Raw genomic sequence first — 18,088 nt, forward strand, 5'->3', positions numbered from 1 at the left:
TTTTGAAGAAGCAGTCTGATTATTTTTTATTGAAAATATTGTGTCATGTATATTCAATTGAAATTATAATTTTGATTGTAATTGTGATTTTATTTGTCTACGAGTCCTGTTTGTCAGACTTTTTGACAGGCCAAGGAGGAGAAATGGTAATAAAAACATGTAAATTATCCTAAATTAATTTGAAAAAACAAATCAGTTAAATATAAATTTATAGCAACCCAAAAACGATTTTTCTCATTTTTACGAAACAGAACCAAAAAAAGTGAATATCTATTAAAAAAAATAGGTTGAGAAAATATTTCTCAGTCCACAAATAAAGTTAGATCGATACAATTGCATTCAAAGCTTGTTGCTTCATTTCATGACTCACAATATTCAACTCCCATTTTCATCGCTTCAACAAGCTTTTGTCGGGTAATTTGAAAAAATCGCTCCACAATCCATCTCTCATAAACTCGCGGCTCTCAGCCCAATTGAGACATTTTTCAACACACACACACGCCCCCCCCCTCGTGCAACCTAATCGGAGATTGACCCAGCAGATAAAGGCCAGCTGATCGTGGAAGGTTCCAATTTCACAGCGTCTGTAGGACTCTACAGTTGTCATGATTTATGTCACACAAGTTGCTCTGGATGCAGCCCGTTCGATGCGCAGCTGCATTTGAGTCATGTCTTCTACTATGAAGGGAGGCTTTGGAATGCTTTGTCCAGCTGGCTACAGATGGTTGAATGGGTTTGAGGTTAAGAGTTTCTTTATGAGAAGTTTGTTGAAAAAGATTTAGAAAGGGTTTTGAAAGTATCTGTACGAAGCTACTCGAGGTTGCAACATTTGACTTTCACAAAGTTTCACCAAATTTTTCGCTTCCTTCGAGTTTGGTTACATCAAATTACAGCCCCCCAAATTGCAGCTGCTAAGGTAGCCGCAACTAATCAAGTTCTATTCTAGCTCGCTGACGGCGCTTCGATTCCGACCAGCCTTGCCTTTCGCTTCTCATGACCATCGACACCTTCACCGTCATTTGAATAATTCAACGCAATTTTTGCATTGTGTGGCTGTGTGGCATACCTTACCTTGATCTGTAGTTCCCACGTGTCTGCTGGGTGGTGAGATTCTTGGCGGTCAAGTTACGCGTTCCGGTGGTGTTGCCATTCTGGGCCGACAGCTGGCTGGCGCTCGTCCGCGGAAGTCGCGGCGACGGGTTGCCCGTGCCGGGTCGAACCGGTGCCCCACTCTGGACCAGGGTGGCCCCAAAGTAGAGCAACAGTAGCAAGATGCTACCGTAATAGTAGCAGTGGGCCCTCGAGAAGGCCATCTCCCGCGGCGCGAAACCGGTCCCGGCGGCGTCGAAGGGTTCGGAAAGGGTCGAAATAAAGGGGGTTGGTCCCTCGCGGGGGACTACCGGCCACTTCCGGTCACTGGACGGAGGGGATCACCCACTCTGCAGGAGGTGCACTCAGAAGATTTTTGCTGTAAACTTGCTAGCCGAAACACTGAAACCCCCAAACACGAGAATTCAACACCACGATCTTCGCACCACCAAGATGCACACTACGTTTACGGAGTTGCTTATCTAGATATCTGAGGGAGGGGAGAGAAAAACGAAAGAAAAAGACACATTAGTGCTGGATCATTGCCCAGAAATGTTAACGTAACATCACTGCCGGTAAGTGTTAGAAAACAATGACGAATTAATTGGAGGTTCGTCGTTTCTTGTCTTCTTCGATAGGGCTGGTCTGCGCGTCTGTCTATTTATGAATTGTTGGTAGGGTTGTTCATGGGGCAATTATTTATGTTTAATATCAGACGAAACTTAACTGCTATGAACACTATCGCCAACATGTTGAGTTAGTAAATATTTAGATGTGTTTTACACGAAGTTCTTACCAGTTTTTAAAAATAACACTTTTTTATTCTCAATTGATACTTAAGCTTATAACAAAATTGAATTTTATTTTTTCGTGCAAAATCAAATCAATTTGAATTACTTTTTTTGTTTTAATTCCAATTTTCACATTATCAGGATAATAAACAAATTTTAAAATATTTGGTCAAAAGGATTAAAAATCACACAATTATTAAAAATTCAAAAATAAAATTCTATTACGAAACAAACTTTCAATTTTGTTAATAATGTTAAAGACTAAAACAATTTAATATAGGATAGAGTTTAAGCATTCGATTATCCAAAGTGACTTTTTTTCGAGGCCTTCGGATAATCGAGTATGGACTGTACCAATCTGTTAAAAATTGACGCAATCTCACATATTAAAATAATAAAATGAAAATGATGCTAAAATACTAAGAATAACTCAAATAAAGTCAATAACCAGTTTCACTTGATCGTGAGAATCGTAAAGACTAGCTACACTGCCCATGATCGCATAAATGTCCCATATGCATTTTCATCGTTTTTGCGATATTGATGCAGGTTTGTTCAGAATCGTGTGATCTTTCAGAAAAGCCTATAACATTAAGTACTTTTTCCTAGAAATCATGAGGACATCCAGTTTTTTCGTGAAAACTTAATACGTAGCCTTATGTGTGGGACAAACTTCAAATGCGTTTTTCTCAGTTTGCTGTTTTTGCATATGGGACATTTATGCGAAAATGGGCAGTACAGTGCACTATTAGAAGTAAAGTTTTTCAAAGATTTAAGTACTTTCCGATCGATTGCATTTAAGAAAAACAAATGTACATAGAAAATTTTTCCGATTTCTAAATATTTTTAATTTTTTGTATATTTTTGGGACAAAAAACGCAAAAAATCCAATTTGCACTCGAAAATTACTTTTCATGATACAGTCACTTGAAATCTGACTTAAAATATTCCAGTTTTTCGATTTTTTTTAAAAAGTGTCCATGATAGTCCATCTCTGAAAAAAAAAATTCGAAAAGTTAAGAAAATTAGTTGCTGAAATACATAAAGAAAAAGAATCAGAAACAAAAAAATAAAGGTTTTTAACTCTTATCTAAACAACCTTTAATTTTTAAGTACTAATATTTCAGAAACTAATGGCCCTATTTTCAATGAAATGAAACATTTGTGAAATTTTCTGATCTTTTGGAAATACAATTTTTAATTTTTTGGAATCAAGTCTAATATTTCGAAAGGGCGTAATATTGAATATTTGATCTCTTTGAAACTGGAGGTCTTGATTCCAAAATATTGAATTATATTTTTGCTATGGCTCAATGTCTTAGATCATTTTACATTGATGCACAAAAAAAAGGGTTTAAATCACTTATGCATTGGGACCATCCATAAACCACGTGGACACATTTTTTAAATGTCAGACGTCATTTTTGAAATAATTTTAACCATTTATTTGGCTGAATAAAAAAAACTTCAAATAAAACCCAAATGAGCTTAACCAGCCAATTAACGATTTTGTGTAGTCAAGGAGAATTAATAATGCACTTCAATAATTAGCAAATCATGAGTTTGATCCATTTTGTCCGATAACCACCCTAGTCGCGCTACCCATCTGCCATCTGCGCGGCAGATTTCTCTTAATTACTAATTATAACTTTGATTATTCCGCCGCTTCTCGTCATTGTCTTACGGAGCCAGCGACTAAGCCGCAACTAATCTTCCGCTTCTATGCAAATCCCTTTCCACGGAGGAGGGTAGCGGGTGGGCAGGAAGATTTGGACAAGCCACCACCTCTCTTCATCAAACGGCAGCCCCTAGCCGCATCATTACATAATTGTATCACTTCACACAACTGCAACTGCCGTCAAGTCACCTCACTTTACGTCATCAACGTATTAGCGGCAAAGAGTTGGTATTGCTTTCCCATCCCGTGCCTCCGGGGAGGGCCGGATATTGTCCAGTCTCGCCACTAATCTTCCGACTTGCCGCAAATTAATCGCTACCTGCTTATAAAAAACGGCCTTCAAAATTTTGCGCCGGACCGCACTTGCATTATTTGGAGCAATAAACAAGGGTGACTGTTTTTAGTAAAGGGGAAGGAAGGTGCTTGAATTAGCGTTAAACTTTATTGACACGCGGGTGAGAGCTTTTCCGTTGGAGCGGTGACCGTCAATGCTACAAGGAGGAAGGAAGAACGGATCTGTGAATGTCACGTGCCTGTGTGAATGTCAGCGTCAGTCTGGTGAGGGGGTATTATTTGCGATTTCCTCAAGGTACAGTAATGTTTTGGAAAATGAAGGATTATGGGACGTTAATGGACATCTTTGGAGCGGATCCACGGCTGGACGACTTTAATCCGATTATTTTTTGCCGGGGTTTATGGTTGTCTCAAAGCGGATGCTGTCGGACAAAATCGGATTCACCATTTTTAATGCATTGTAAAAATATTGATTCCTTTATACAATTCTATTTTAAACTGAAGTAACTAAATATTTTCATTCTGCAAAGTAAAAAATGTAAGAAGATCTTCTAGCAAAAAACACTATTTTTATAATTTGTTCGAATTACCATTTCTTATCAAATATTTAAATATTCATACATATTGAAAATATAAAAAAATTAAAAAATTAAAATAATAAAAATTCAATTCAGCTTATCTATTAACAGCCTGAATGTATGAAAATTAATGGCAATAAAGAAACATTCGGGGATTATTTTTAGCAGATTCAAATGATCTCAACTGTAATAATGTAACAAAACATGGACTGGCCTTAATTATTAGAAGACTATTGCAGATAAGGCTTCCAATTTTCCCGGGGTTTGGATCTCCCGAGAAACAGGGAAAATATTTTGTGAACCCCGGATTTTTTTAAGATATTCATAAAATCTATGTTTTTATAATATTTGTTATGTTTTTCAAGCTTAAAATCATAGCATTAGCTCAATACTAATAATTACTACTCGACAAAACAAAACTTGTGTCAAGGGATTGACGATATCTCATCGGTTCCTCAGAGAAAAGGCATCCCCGAATCCGATGCAATCGACAGAATTTGATTTTATGTCCACGCGGACTGACGAGAAGCTGGTAAATTTTTTAACATAAAAAAATCGAACAATTTAAAAAAAACTTGCGTCTCCTCCCAACTATATGAGCCATCTACAAAAATATGGAGGCGCCTGGTGCATAGCCATTTCCTTTAAGCACAACGGAAACAACCAATACAAATGTATAAAAAAGTTGTCATGTTCGGGGGGTCCACAGCTAGCATTTTTTGTACGATTATAAAAAATAAATATTAAAAGTTTAAAATTAAAATATTTGAAAAACATTTTTTTTTAAATATATTTGTTTACTAAAATTTTATGTTTCTCAAAGGTCTATGAGTACTTCGGGATATCCATGGTCATCCAAGGACTCCCTGGAGTTAAGATCTATGAGTCTACCGCCGTAACAAGCAAGAGGTCGTCGGATTTTGACCCCGGATTATGTGCGTATAGCATCAGTGGATATGGTAGACTACTATATGAATGTAATGGGATGTCCATGGTCATCTAAGCACTCCCTGGAGTTAAGATCTACGAGTCTACCGCCGTAACAAGCAAGAGGTCGTCGGATTTTGACCCCGGATTATGTGCGTATAGCATCAGTGGATATGGTAGACTACTATATGAATGTAATGGGATGTACATGGTCATCCAAGGACTCCCTGGAGTTAAGATCTACGAGTCTACCGCCGTAACAAGCAAGAGGTCGTCGGATTTTGACCCCGGATCATGTGCGTATAGCACCAGTGGATATGGTAGACTACTATATGAATGTAATGGGATGTACATGGTCATCCAAGGACTCCCTGGAGTTAAGATCTATGAGTCTGCCGCCGTAACAAGCAAGAGGTCGTCGGATTTTGACCCCGGGTCATGTGCGTATAGCATCAGTGGATATGGTAGAATACTATATGAATGTAATGGGATGTCCATGGTCATCCAAGGACTCCCTGGAGTTAAGATCTACGAGTCTACCGCCGTAACAAACAAGAGGTCATCGGCTTTTGACCCCGGATCATGTGCGTATAGCATCAGTGGATATGGTAGACTACTATATGAATGTAATGGGATGTCCATGGTCATCTAAGCACTCCCTGGAGTTAAGATCTACGAGTCTACCGCCGTAACAAGCAAGAGGTCGTCGGATTTTGACCCCGGATTATGTGCGTATAGCATCAGTGGATATGGTAGACTACTATATGAATGTAATGGGATGTACATGGTCATCCAAGGACTCCCTGGAGTTAAGATCTACGAGTCTACCGCCGTAACAAGCAAGAGGTCGTCGGATTTTGACCCCGGATCATGTGCGTATAGCACCAGTGGATATGGTAGACTACTATATGAATGTAATGGGATGTACATAGTCATCCAAGGACTCCCTGGAGTTAAGATCTATGAGTCTACCGCCGTAACAAGCAAGAGGTCGTCGGATTTTGACCCCGGGTCATGTGCGTATAGCATCAGTGGATATGGTAGACTACTATATGAATGTAATGGGATGTTCATGGTCATCCAAGGACTCCCTGGAGTTAAGATCTACGAGTCTACCGCCGTAACAAACAAGAGGTCATCGGCTTTTGACCCCGGATCATGTGCGTATAGCATCAGTGGATATGGTAGACTACTATATAAATGTGTTTGGCTCCCTGGAGTTAAGATCTACGAGTCTACCGCCGTAACAAAAAAGAGGTCGCCGTTTGGCTAAAGTGGTAAGCAAGGACTTTTGTTCATCGTTCAAACTTAAATATTTCGATAACTTTACATCGATTGTAGATCTTAACTCCAGGGAGTCCTTGGATGACCATGTACATCCCATTACATTCATATAGTAGTCTACCATATCCACTGGTGCTATACGCACATGATCCGGGGTCAAATCCGACGACCTCTTGCTTGTTACGGCGGTAGACTCGTAGATCTTAACTCCAGGAGTCCTTGGATGACCATGTACATCCATTACATTCATATAGTAGTCTACCATATCCACTGATGCTATACGCACATAATCCGGGGTCAAAATCCGACGACCTCTTGCTTGTTACGGCGGTAGACTCGTAGATCTTAACTCCAGGAGTCCTTAGATGACCATGTACATCCCATTACATTCATATAGTAGTCTACCATATCCACTGATGCTATACGCACATGATCCGGGGTCAAAATCCGACGACCTCTTGCTTGTTACGGCGGTAGACTCATAGATCTTAACTCCAGGGAGTCCTTGGATGACCATGGACATCCCGAAGTACCCATAGACCTTTGAGAAACATAAAATTTTAGTAAACAAATATATTTAAAAAAAATGTTTTTCAAATATTTTAATTTTAAACTTTTAATATTTATTTTTATAATCGTACAAAAAATGCTAGCTGTGGACCCCGAACTTGACAACTTTTTTATACATTTGTATTGGTTGTTTCCGTTGTGCTTAAAGGAAATGGCTATGCACCAGGCGCCTCCATATTTTTGTAGATGGCTCATATAGTTGGGAGGAGACGCAAGTTTTTTTTTAAATTGTTCGATTTTTTTATGTTAAAAAATTTACCAGCTTCTCGTCAGTCCGCGTGGACATAAAATCAAATTCTGTCGATTGCATCGGATTCGGGGATGCCTTTTCTCTGAGGAACCGATGAGATATCGTCAATCCCTTGACACAAGTTTTGTTTTGTCGAGTAGTGTAATTGGTGAGATAATCTACACTTCAATCTAAACATTTTTTTTTTGTATATACAGTGGACTCTCTCGTTGTCGATATTGAAGGGACCGTCGAGAACGGGAGTTATCAAATTATAGAATGAAAAATCAAAGCAATCTATTTGAAGGGACTGAAAAAATTATTGACAGCTGGAGCAAAATTGATATCGAGAAGATCGACAGCCAGAGAGTCCACTGTAGCAGTTTTTAGATAGCAATAAAACAGCAATTCCATTTCAAAAGAACATAAACCGAAAAAAAATTTCCAATCGGGCTTAAAATTTTTCTTGGTTGGTCCTTGGCCAAAATAATAAGACCCATATTTTTTGTTTGTTTGTCCGTTGGGGTGATCTAAATCGTGATAGGGTGGTCCCAAAAATTGGTGTTTTTGCAAAAACCACTTTTCTTGGACGCAAATAAAAGGGGATTAGTTTGTCTTTCAAGGAAAAAATGATTTGAGATCCTAAAAAAACACCCAAATATTTGAAAAAGTCGAATGAAAACTTATTTTGAATTTTTTTTTTCGGTTTGAAAAAGGCCAAATGGAGTTGCTGAAAAGAAACTTTTGTTTAGTTAAATGCACCACAACTTCTAATCCAATGTGATTTAAATTAAATAATTCTTTTATAAATATTTATTTTTTATTTTATTCTACATGACAAGACTAAATTAACTATAATTTTTTTTAATGTCTAAAAAATAAACATAAAACGACAACAGATAAAATGAAGCCAATATAAACATTTAGATAAGTTTAGACTTTCATGTTCTATATTTAAAAAAAAAAAACAAATTATCTTTATGTCAAAACCACCAACTAGGAAAAATCTGGACTACAGTCTGAACAGGTACAATTTGAAAATCGAAGTATTATTTGTTTTGTTCTGTTCATGATTCGTAATCAATCAAATAAATCAAAACATTATGCAAAAAATTGGCTTAAACAGCTGATGTATTTCAATAAATATGTCCTGATTTGCCACAGATGCCGTTAGTTGATGAAAAATAACTAAATATGATATTATTTTTTTATTTTAAAACCATGAATATTGGTATATAATAAAAAAGGTCGTAATTCACATAATATAAAAGGTTGAAAAATATAAATTTTTGCTTAAAATGGTCAAACAAAAGCCAAACATAAGTTTAAATCCCTGATTTTTTTAAACCTATCAGGGTTTGTTTTAATTTATTTTTATACCTCATGATTATTGAAAAAACACAGTAAGGAAGACAAAATCATTAAAAATAAATGGCCTCAATTATCATTTATGAGGAATTTAGAAAATACTTGTATAGGTTTACCTACAAAAATTCAAATAAGTTCAGTGTCTTGTGGCTTGTCTCTCCCCCTCAAAAACTTTCCCAACCAATCTCGGAGGGCAATCATCCTTTATATATTTTGGATTATTTCATCCAAAATACGTTTAAGTCAATAGAACAGATTAGATATTTTGATGATTAATTATAAATTTTAATTTTAATTGAGACACTTTTTGACCATTTAACACTTTTAATATTTTGGCTACAAACATGATTTAATATTATTAATTTTTTTTCTTTTGTTCGATAATAGAATAATTGTTGTTGTTAAAATAAAGAAAATGACACTCAAAAATAGTATTGAAGTTTAGTTTTATAATTCCCCCAAATCAAACCAAGAATCCAAATTAAAGGTAAATGTTATGACTTGATCGTAGGTTGTTACCTGTGTAAGATTTAAAACTTTAACTTTACAATGACCTGATACAAATTAAATTTTGCGTGTTGTTTTAGAAATCTATTTGGGCAGTTGGTAATATAACAATATTAGAAAACAAACATAAAACTATCGAAAAAATCAGATAACAAAACATATAATCACATATAAAAATTATAGAAATGATTAGCATCTAAATTTAAAAAAAACCCAGTGGAAAATTTTTGTTCTAATACGCAACAGATAAGAAAATGATTGAGAAAGAAACTGAAAAGGTTTTCTAATTGAATAACCAGCATACGTTGCAACCGACTAAGCGGACTTCGTTATGAGCACTTATAATTTTATATAAATTTACAAAAAAATCTAAATTGTTTATTTTGTTCAACATACTGTCAAGTTGCCTTAAGTTTTTTTATGGTTTATTTTTATTCCATTGTAGTTTATTGTTGGCGCTTTTTCTGAATCAAATTTTCAGTTTGATTTTGTTGTTAGATTTCTTTCAAAATCTCAATACTTTATTTCCTAATAAATACAAGTAAGGCCAATATGAACTGTCACTTTTTTCAATAAATTTCACAGCCAACCAGGTACACCCTGCTCTATTTAAGATTAGATACTCTTGCCAGTACACAATGCCAGATGCATACGATTCCTTCCAAACATGTACAAGCAAAAAAAACAGTTTAAACTAACCAGCTAAACCAAGATCTCAATTAATTGGTTAAATTCTTGTTTCTAAACGAAACCCACTTTCGATTTCGTTTAGCAACGGCTGGATCGTGAGTCCTCGATCTCGCAGCCCAGCATCCACAACAACGGGTTAAATGCGAGCAAGAGAAGAAAAAAAAATCTGCTCCAGTTTTGCACCCAACAGTGCGCGCCAGCAGCATTCGCGAATAACACCTGCTCCGTCCGTCCGCCAAATGGCTTCAGGCCAGCCGTCATCCACCATTTGTGCAGAGAGCAGAGGCCCCTGGCCAGGTTAACTTGAGCGCAGCAACGGTCAACGTGAGACCTGCCGGTGTGGCATGGCCATTTTGCACTGGCCAAGCTATGCCTCGGTGTTGTGTGTGAGATCACGATCAACCACAATTAAATATTTCAATTTATTGGCTACCTCCGCCGCTGGACCTGCCTCCTCCCCTGGCTAGAGAGTTTTGCCCGCAAGAAATGGCCAGCTTGGCGTGGCCTCGGACACTTCTTGAGCCTCTCTCAGAAGAAGAAAAAATCTCCGGTAAGGACAGCAGCCGTTGTTGTTTTGTTGCACATCGAATCATCATCATCATCTTCATGATCTTCAATGAAAGAGACAGATAGAGGGGGGCAAAGAATCACCTGAGTCTGGGAGGTTGCTTATTACCACACATTGGCAGGCAAAATAAAATTGCAAAACTCTGAGGCGGTAGCGATTGGCCAAAAAAAATTATTGATCCGCCGCCGACACCAGCAAGCGACGAACCCTACATTTTTGCATGGTTTGAAATTGGCCCCAATAATGGGAGATCAACTCTTGAACTCATTTCCGTCCGAGGGAGGGAAAGAAACGATCGGTTGGAATTTCAAGCTGGGGCAAAAAAAAATGGTAGAGAAGGTGCAGTTTAAGAAATAGCAAAGAAATGCAAATAGTGCGTTTCTGGCCAATTTTACGCATCATTAGCGCACTGATTGATATGGAATTTTACGCAAACGGTAACGCATGACTAGTCGATCGTTATGCTAATGAAGTTGGGCTCTGAACTGTGAAGATGCACTCCATTTTGCATATTTCCAGTCATTGCAATGCGTTTGTTGGGTCACCCAAATTGTATTGTTTCACGATTGTTGATATCATGGATGTCGGGCACATTATAAGAGAGAAATGCTGCAGGAATTGTTCATAATTCTTGCAACATTAGCGTGATCCATTTTGCAAAAAGTTTCAGAGATAAATCTGAGCTTTTGGTGATCCTAGAAAATCAAATTACTCGTCTTATTCCATGAAAAAATGGAGCAAAATTCGTAATTTCCCGTGGTTTCTGGCAAATCAAACCATAACCAATCTATTTTTCAGGATTTTTTTGAATAGATCAATATTTTTGAGGTAATAAACCTGCTGCCCTTTTTATGGCAAAATGAACCCATTTCTAAGGTCTCAGGTGAATTAGACTATTCCAAAATCGTTCATTTTGTTGTTTATAAATTGCCAAATCTGCACCAATTTGCTGACCCCCAAAGAAGCCTCCTTTGATTGAAAATTGAACACTCGAATTTTGTTATAGTTTTTCAGACAAGGCAAAATATCAAAATTCCTATGTTAAAGCCTGATCTGCAATGGCAAAGCGCAAAATGGTGCGTCTGTCACTTTTGCCCCTGTTTACATCGTTACTTCGATGTCAGGCAGGGATCGACTGACATCTGGATCAACTTGATGATTGTTTCGCAAGAGTTTGCGTACGTTTGATTCTAGATGAGGGTTAAGGGGTTACCCTGCATGAATTTGGTTCAAATTTCAACCATCAGCCTACTTTTTGCAAAATATCTTTTTGTTAAATTTTAAATTATATGTTACATTTCATTAAGTATCTTTGGAAAGAGCGAAATTTTACTGATTTATTCTTTATACTTGTTATATTTGAATTTATTTTCATTAATGTTATTTTAATTTCATTTGAATTGCATATAATTAAAAATATATCGAGTAAAACGTTTTCCTAATAGAACCCATTTTTTGTACTTGTTCAAGAAGCAAATTTAATTATAAATCAAATTTGACGGAAAACCCTAATTTTATGAATTTTAAGCTTAAGGTTTTTTACCTTAACCAAATGCGCTCAAAATTTCAGGCTAGCTTCAGGGGCTATAATGCTACAAAATTCTGGTCGAGGCGTTCGAAATTGAAAACTTTTGTCTTTTTCATATATCCGTGAGCCACGCTAGTAATGATGTTAAAAAGTAAAGTCCAAATCATCTACAGAAATTGAATTTATGCCTCAAATTTCGATGAATCGTCTATTTCCGGAAGTGAAAAGTCGTCAGCTGTGTGCTATCTTGTGACAACGACCATTTAGTACTTTTCGAGAAAATCGATTTTTAAAGTTTGATGATAAATATTTTCAAAACTATGAATGGTAGAGCCAAACTTTTTAAAGCAATCGGTTCGTATACTATCGCTTAACAAACGCTCAAAGTTTCAACTAATTTGGTAACACCAGTTAAAAGATACAGTAAATTATGTAATAAAAAATCCGAAAAGCACGTGTCACAAGTGTGCTTCGAAAGTAAAATTGTACTACGTGTCACAAGTGTGCACAGAATTCCCATACAAACTAAAATAGGCTTAAATCAATAGTTTAACCGACTTAATCAGTATATTTTCAAAAACAAAAGATTGCATTGCCTTTAGAAAGTGTGTATCATCATAAATTTGTGAAAAACCAGACAAATTTTCCACATTTTCCAACAACATGTATGACGTGTCACAAGTGTGCACAATCATTTTGATGATAAATTGGTCTATGTCACAAGTGTGTATTGCGATATCCGGGAAACGGAAGCGAGTTTCAAAAATCGGGTTAAAGCATCTTGTAGTGTTTGTTAAGTATAGCAAAACGTTATCATTAACTTATTTTCGATCAAAATGGTCTATGTCACAAGATAGCACACAGCTGACGATGTGTTGTTATAGTTGTTCATCATAAGACCGAATTTTCACAGTCCTGACCATAATTCTGGACATAAATAATCTTTGTATTTTTTTAACTTTTGAGAAATTTTCCGTGATTCTTAAAATACCACATGACAAACTATAAATTGTAATCTTTGAAAACGATCTTCACCTGCAGCAGAGCCGAGCTTTCCGATGATCGCAAATAAAAGCATGACGAAAGGTTTCATTGAAACAATGTTCTAAAATTTGCATGAATACTACAATTTCCCCTTTTGGGTGTAAATTACTATTTTCTAACAACTTTGCTAACCTCATGTAGTCTAGCGGGCACAGGTTTCAAAAATGGAAAACACTCTAAGCAACTTTTGATATGGTTGTTTTTCACAATTTTATCAAAGAAGAAAATGTTTTTTAATCTTGCATTTAATATTTCTGGTGCTAAATCTTTTAAAAACTTTATTTTACAGTTAAATTGAATCATATCATAAATACATCCCAAACACCAAATGACAACAAAAAGCAGCCAAAGGTAACTTTTTTATTCGACAACTAGTGTCATTATATTGCCAACAAGAAATGTTCCTCACATTCCACTATAGCTTATGTCATGCTCGAAATTCATGTGAGACTCGATGAGGGGATTCATGAACAATGAAAAAGCTCACATGTGATTGTTTTGAAGAGCATAATCCACGCTGCATCGCAACATATGTTTCACACTGTGGTATTTCCGCACCACAACTTTTGGGGAAACTCTCATGAAGACAACGTCAACCACCATCGCCAACACAGTATTGTCGCTTACCGTGATGTAAATGTGATGATTTTTTTTTTTTCAATCTCTCTGATAGCCGCAATTAAGCCACTGACACAAAGCAACAGAGACAGTCGAACAACGAGCTCTTTAACAATGCTAGCCGATGAAAGATGAAAGTGAGAATCGTGTGAAACGAATTTAGGCTGAGTTGGTGGATGAAGAAAATATAAAAATATAAAACAAATTACAGCCCGAAATAATTGATGTACGATGCGCGACGGCAGATTTCGATACGAGCAAATTGGCGGAAAATTTGGTCACGAAACGGTTTGGAAACTTGGGTGCATACGAGGAATTTGGACGGGGGCATTTTTGGGGGGGTGATTATTTTGGGAGAGTCGAGGCAGCTGTCGATTTAAATCGTGGTGGAGTAATTTGCTTGAATTAAGTGCTGAACAATTGGCTGACTGTCTTTAAATTTAAATTACACAAAACATACTTAACGCAATCTTTGAATTTTTCAAATGACTCTTAATACTTTAAGACTTCTAAAGAGAGACATTTTCACACAAAAACAATGAAACAAAACAAAAAAAATAATGGACAGATAATCTGGCAGGCTTGGTTTATTTAATTCATGATGAATGGTTTTCAGAATATCAAGAATATTGTGTTTGGACTTATTTCTTGAAAATTTTGCTTTTATTTGAGTTCAAAAAATGTATAGAAAGAGGTAGAACTATTTACTTAAGATCCAAGTTATTTCAAATAATAGAGAAATGAATTCAATTAAATTACAAACTATGTGATAAACCCTAACTCAAACAAACTGGACAAAAGAATACATAAAAAGGCAGAACATAATAATATAATTTAGTAAATAGTAAATATAACATAGTAAAAATAGAAAAAAGCACAGCAATAAATGATGATGCCCAACAGTATAAATAAAATAAGAAACAATTAAAATAATAAAACATTATAAGATGAGAAAAAAATAAATCATCATTAGGCCGTTGAAAATAGAAATTACAAGCCTAGGTTTCAACATTTTGATGAACAAAGTGTTTTAAAATGCATTTTACACGCGTCCGGTTGCTTTCCAATCATTAGATCGAGGTAAAATATCCAGGTATTGGCGGAATTTTTTTTTTCTCGAAAAAAAAAATCATTTCGTGGGACTGAACATTTGTATTTCATTAATATTTAAAATGTTTTCAAAGGAGTTCAAACATGCTAAATATGATTATAAACGCAGGAAAATGCATTTTAACTGGGTTTTAGTTGATTGAACTTTAATTTTCATTAAAATTTTTAAGTTTTTCGAAAGAATTTTTATTTTTTTTTGCCCCCTGATTATTTGCGGCCGATTTTGAAGGAGGGCGACATAAACTCTGGAAAATATATGCAACGGCCTTATTGAATTTTTTTTTTTTCTTATTTTTTGAAGCACGCAGCAAAATCAATATTACATCCAACAATCAATATTACAGCCAACAAAAAAATGTAGCAATCTTGTTAAACCTTTGATTGTACTCCATCGCTTTATGATAGATGCGATCAGTTGCATTCGCAAAATTTTGATGCACAAAAGGATTCAATTAATTTGAAGAATTATTTCAAACATTGCAGGTTTTTTAAATAACGTGAAAATACAAAAATATTTCAGAGGCCACTAATTGTTTCCAAATGCATTTATAGAACCTTTTGACATTTTAAATGATCCACATAATTAAAAGAAAAATATGAGCAAACATACACACTTTTCAATTAAACTTTTTTTAATGACAAGTTATTAATATCAAAAATTTTTTTTAATGAATTATTGCTGATAATTATTTATCTTGCTTTCATGTTTTTAATCAATGATCGAAACTTTAACAAAATAAAAAAATATGAAAAGTGCTATTCGGAAAGTTTCTAAATTTTACAATTTTTGTTTGATTTTCTAACTAGATAGGAAAATCAGCAAGCTCAGTACAAGAGAGCACAGAGGCATTGATATATTGAAAATAATGTAAATTTTAAGAACCACGAACAAACATGTAATATGAACGTTATTGATTACTGGGTACTTTACCCTATAATGTCATTAAAAGCAACAGATAAGTTAAATACACTATTACTGTCAACATTTCCAAGTTTGCATCGTACATTCATTCATGATCGGCTCGATTACTACACGATTAGCATACGTGACATCCTGTCTGCGAAATTGCCTTCCCGAACGGCACACGACATTACGGTATAGCATTTGATTGTGATTCGCATATAATGAGTTGGGTATAAAATATTCACACGTACCAATGTTATGACCCTGTCTGTCACAACAATTCACCCCTTCAGGGTGTCCTAAATTGGTTCAAAGTGCCTCGGGTCAATTCAAATAACTGTTTGTAGCTTTTCTATTTTAGAAATTTGCACGACTTGATCATAAAATGCAAAACTGGAGCTAAACAAGTCCACGATTTCCGCCAACGAGGAACCCAAAAGGTCACCTACCTACGACGTGGTGATGATAATTTCCGAAATCATTCATCACCACGCCCCGATAAAGCACAACCCGCGTGTTTCCAGAGTTGATCTCAAAACAGCTCAATCTCGCGGAGATCTACCCCAGCGTGACGTGTGCGTCCACCCGGTGCAGGTGTCCGCCTCGCAAATCCGCGGCTGCGAGGCTTTTCCGACTCGGCTAAATGTCACACACTTCAGGGTTCTTGCCGCTGAACAAAACAACAGCCGCTCACACACGAGACTTGACAAAACTTGTTCTGCTGCGTTGAACTCCACACCGACTGGAAGTTCAGGCCTTGTCGTGTGTGCGAGTCGACGACGCCGTCTAGGAGGTGTTCTTTTCTCGTCAATCGCGCGTAACTTCCAATCTGACATTGACGGACAACCCATAAATATCACCGCGTTCGAGAGAGCTTTGGCGCGACTTAATCGGTTTTTATTGATCACTGCGAGCTCATACGACTACACTGAGCCAAGTTGGCACACACTCTAGCGGGCCTACAGCTGCGCTTTGAAAAGTATCACCACACTTTGAGAGACCCCCTTCTGGAAGACCTTGATTTCTGCAAACGTGTCGCACAGCGACCAAGTTCCGATGGTCAACCCGATGTCCAAGTTCTGGGGAGCTGTAACCGCCAGCCAGCCAGCCAGCCAACCTTCGCGTGGCCTGCGGTCAAGTTGCATAATTTATCTCCCCAACGGAGAGACACAGTTCACACTACCAGCCAGTTTTCCCCTTGTGTCTGTAGGTCACCTCAGGTAATCTCTTCCTTGCGCGCACTTCACCCGCTGGTCAAGATCACCAATTCTTCACGCGCTATTCTCATGCACTTGCACCGTGCCCTGTCGGTTCGCTTGAACACCCCCAAAACTTTCATCCGCGAAACGCGCGTATCACTTTCTACTTTCGTGTGCAAACTTTTCGAGGAGCAAAAACAAGAAATGCGCACAGGTCCCAACATCCGTCACCAAAAATAAATCACACACACTTGAGAGAGAGAGCGTGCGAGCGCGCGCGCAGGACCCCCGGCATAAGCCGCGTAGACACAGTCGAAGAAGACCGCTTGTAGCCACTTGTGCCAAAGTAGCGAAAGCCACCAAACTCCAACTATCAACAGAGACCCCAGAAATACAGCAAAACTTGAAGCACAAACCACTGATTTTGCTGCAGCCGTTGTCACCACTAGCAAAGCACCAATTCTTCACGCGGGAACCACACGCGCGGTTCAGAGGTCCCTACGACACACTCCAGAAACACTCGAACTTCGCGGTACAGAGACCCAAACGGATAAGCAAAACGCGCGCAAACGCAACGGACGACACTGGAGGAGTACTCGAAAAGGGTAGTGAGTAGTACACAGAAGTGGACAGAAGGCTCGATCGCGCGGCCGAAAAAAGAGCGACACGCCAAAAAAGCACAACCGATTCGTATCGCGGTTAAATAATTTCTGCGCGCCCCAGCGCGGCCAGATCGGCGGCTCGGCGGCGCGCGGACCCTGCGGAGTTGAGCTGCGCGAGAGAGTTGGAGAGCGCGCGCGTAGTGTACGCGAGCCGGAGTGGAGTTGTGTAGTAGCGCACAACAGCATAGTCGCACTACAGTGTGTTTAGTAGTTGCTGGCTGCAAACCGGGCTGGGAGTTGAGCACGAAGTGTGTGGAGTTTCGCTTTGGGACCTTGTTACGGGTTAGGGGTGGTCCAGGAGTAGTTAAGTAGGGAATTATTGACCATTACGCAAATTAATTTATATATATATTTTTCTAGAAATCTCGAGCGTAAAGTTCAGTGCCGTAATATGATCAATTTCTCAATTTTTGATAGTTTTAAAATAAAAAAAAAGAAGATTGAAACTAT

General features: G+C 37.4%; 1 protein-coding gene across 1 annotated transcript in view; it reads right to left on the minus strand.

Annotated features, from left to right (window-relative positions):
- Positions 1 to 17,675, minus strand: part of LOC6033208 (angiopoietin-2) — a 240,194-nt gene extending 222,519 nt beyond the window's left edge. Inside the window, exons 1-2 of the mRNA XM_038253024.1 lie at positions 17,393 to 17,675; positions 1,072 to 1,579 (exon numbers count right to left, since the gene is read on the minus strand). Of these exons, the coding sequence (XP_038108952.1) occupies positions 1,072 to 1,313 (242 nt within the window). The 5' untranslated portion in view covers positions 1,314 to 1,579; positions 17,393 to 17,675. The remainder of the gene's footprint in view (positions 1 to 1,071; positions 1,580 to 17,392) is intronic.
- Between the last annotated feature and the right edge of the window lie 413 nt (positions 17,676 to 18,088).

This window comes from Culex quinquefasciatus, chromosome 2, assembly GCF_015732765.1.
Source record: "Culex quinquefasciatus strain JHB chromosome 2, VPISU_Cqui_1.0_pri_paternal, whole genome shotgun sequence".
NCBI classification, from domain to species: domain Eukaryota; kingdom Metazoa; phylum Arthropoda; class Insecta; order Diptera; family Culicidae; genus Culex; species Culex quinquefasciatus.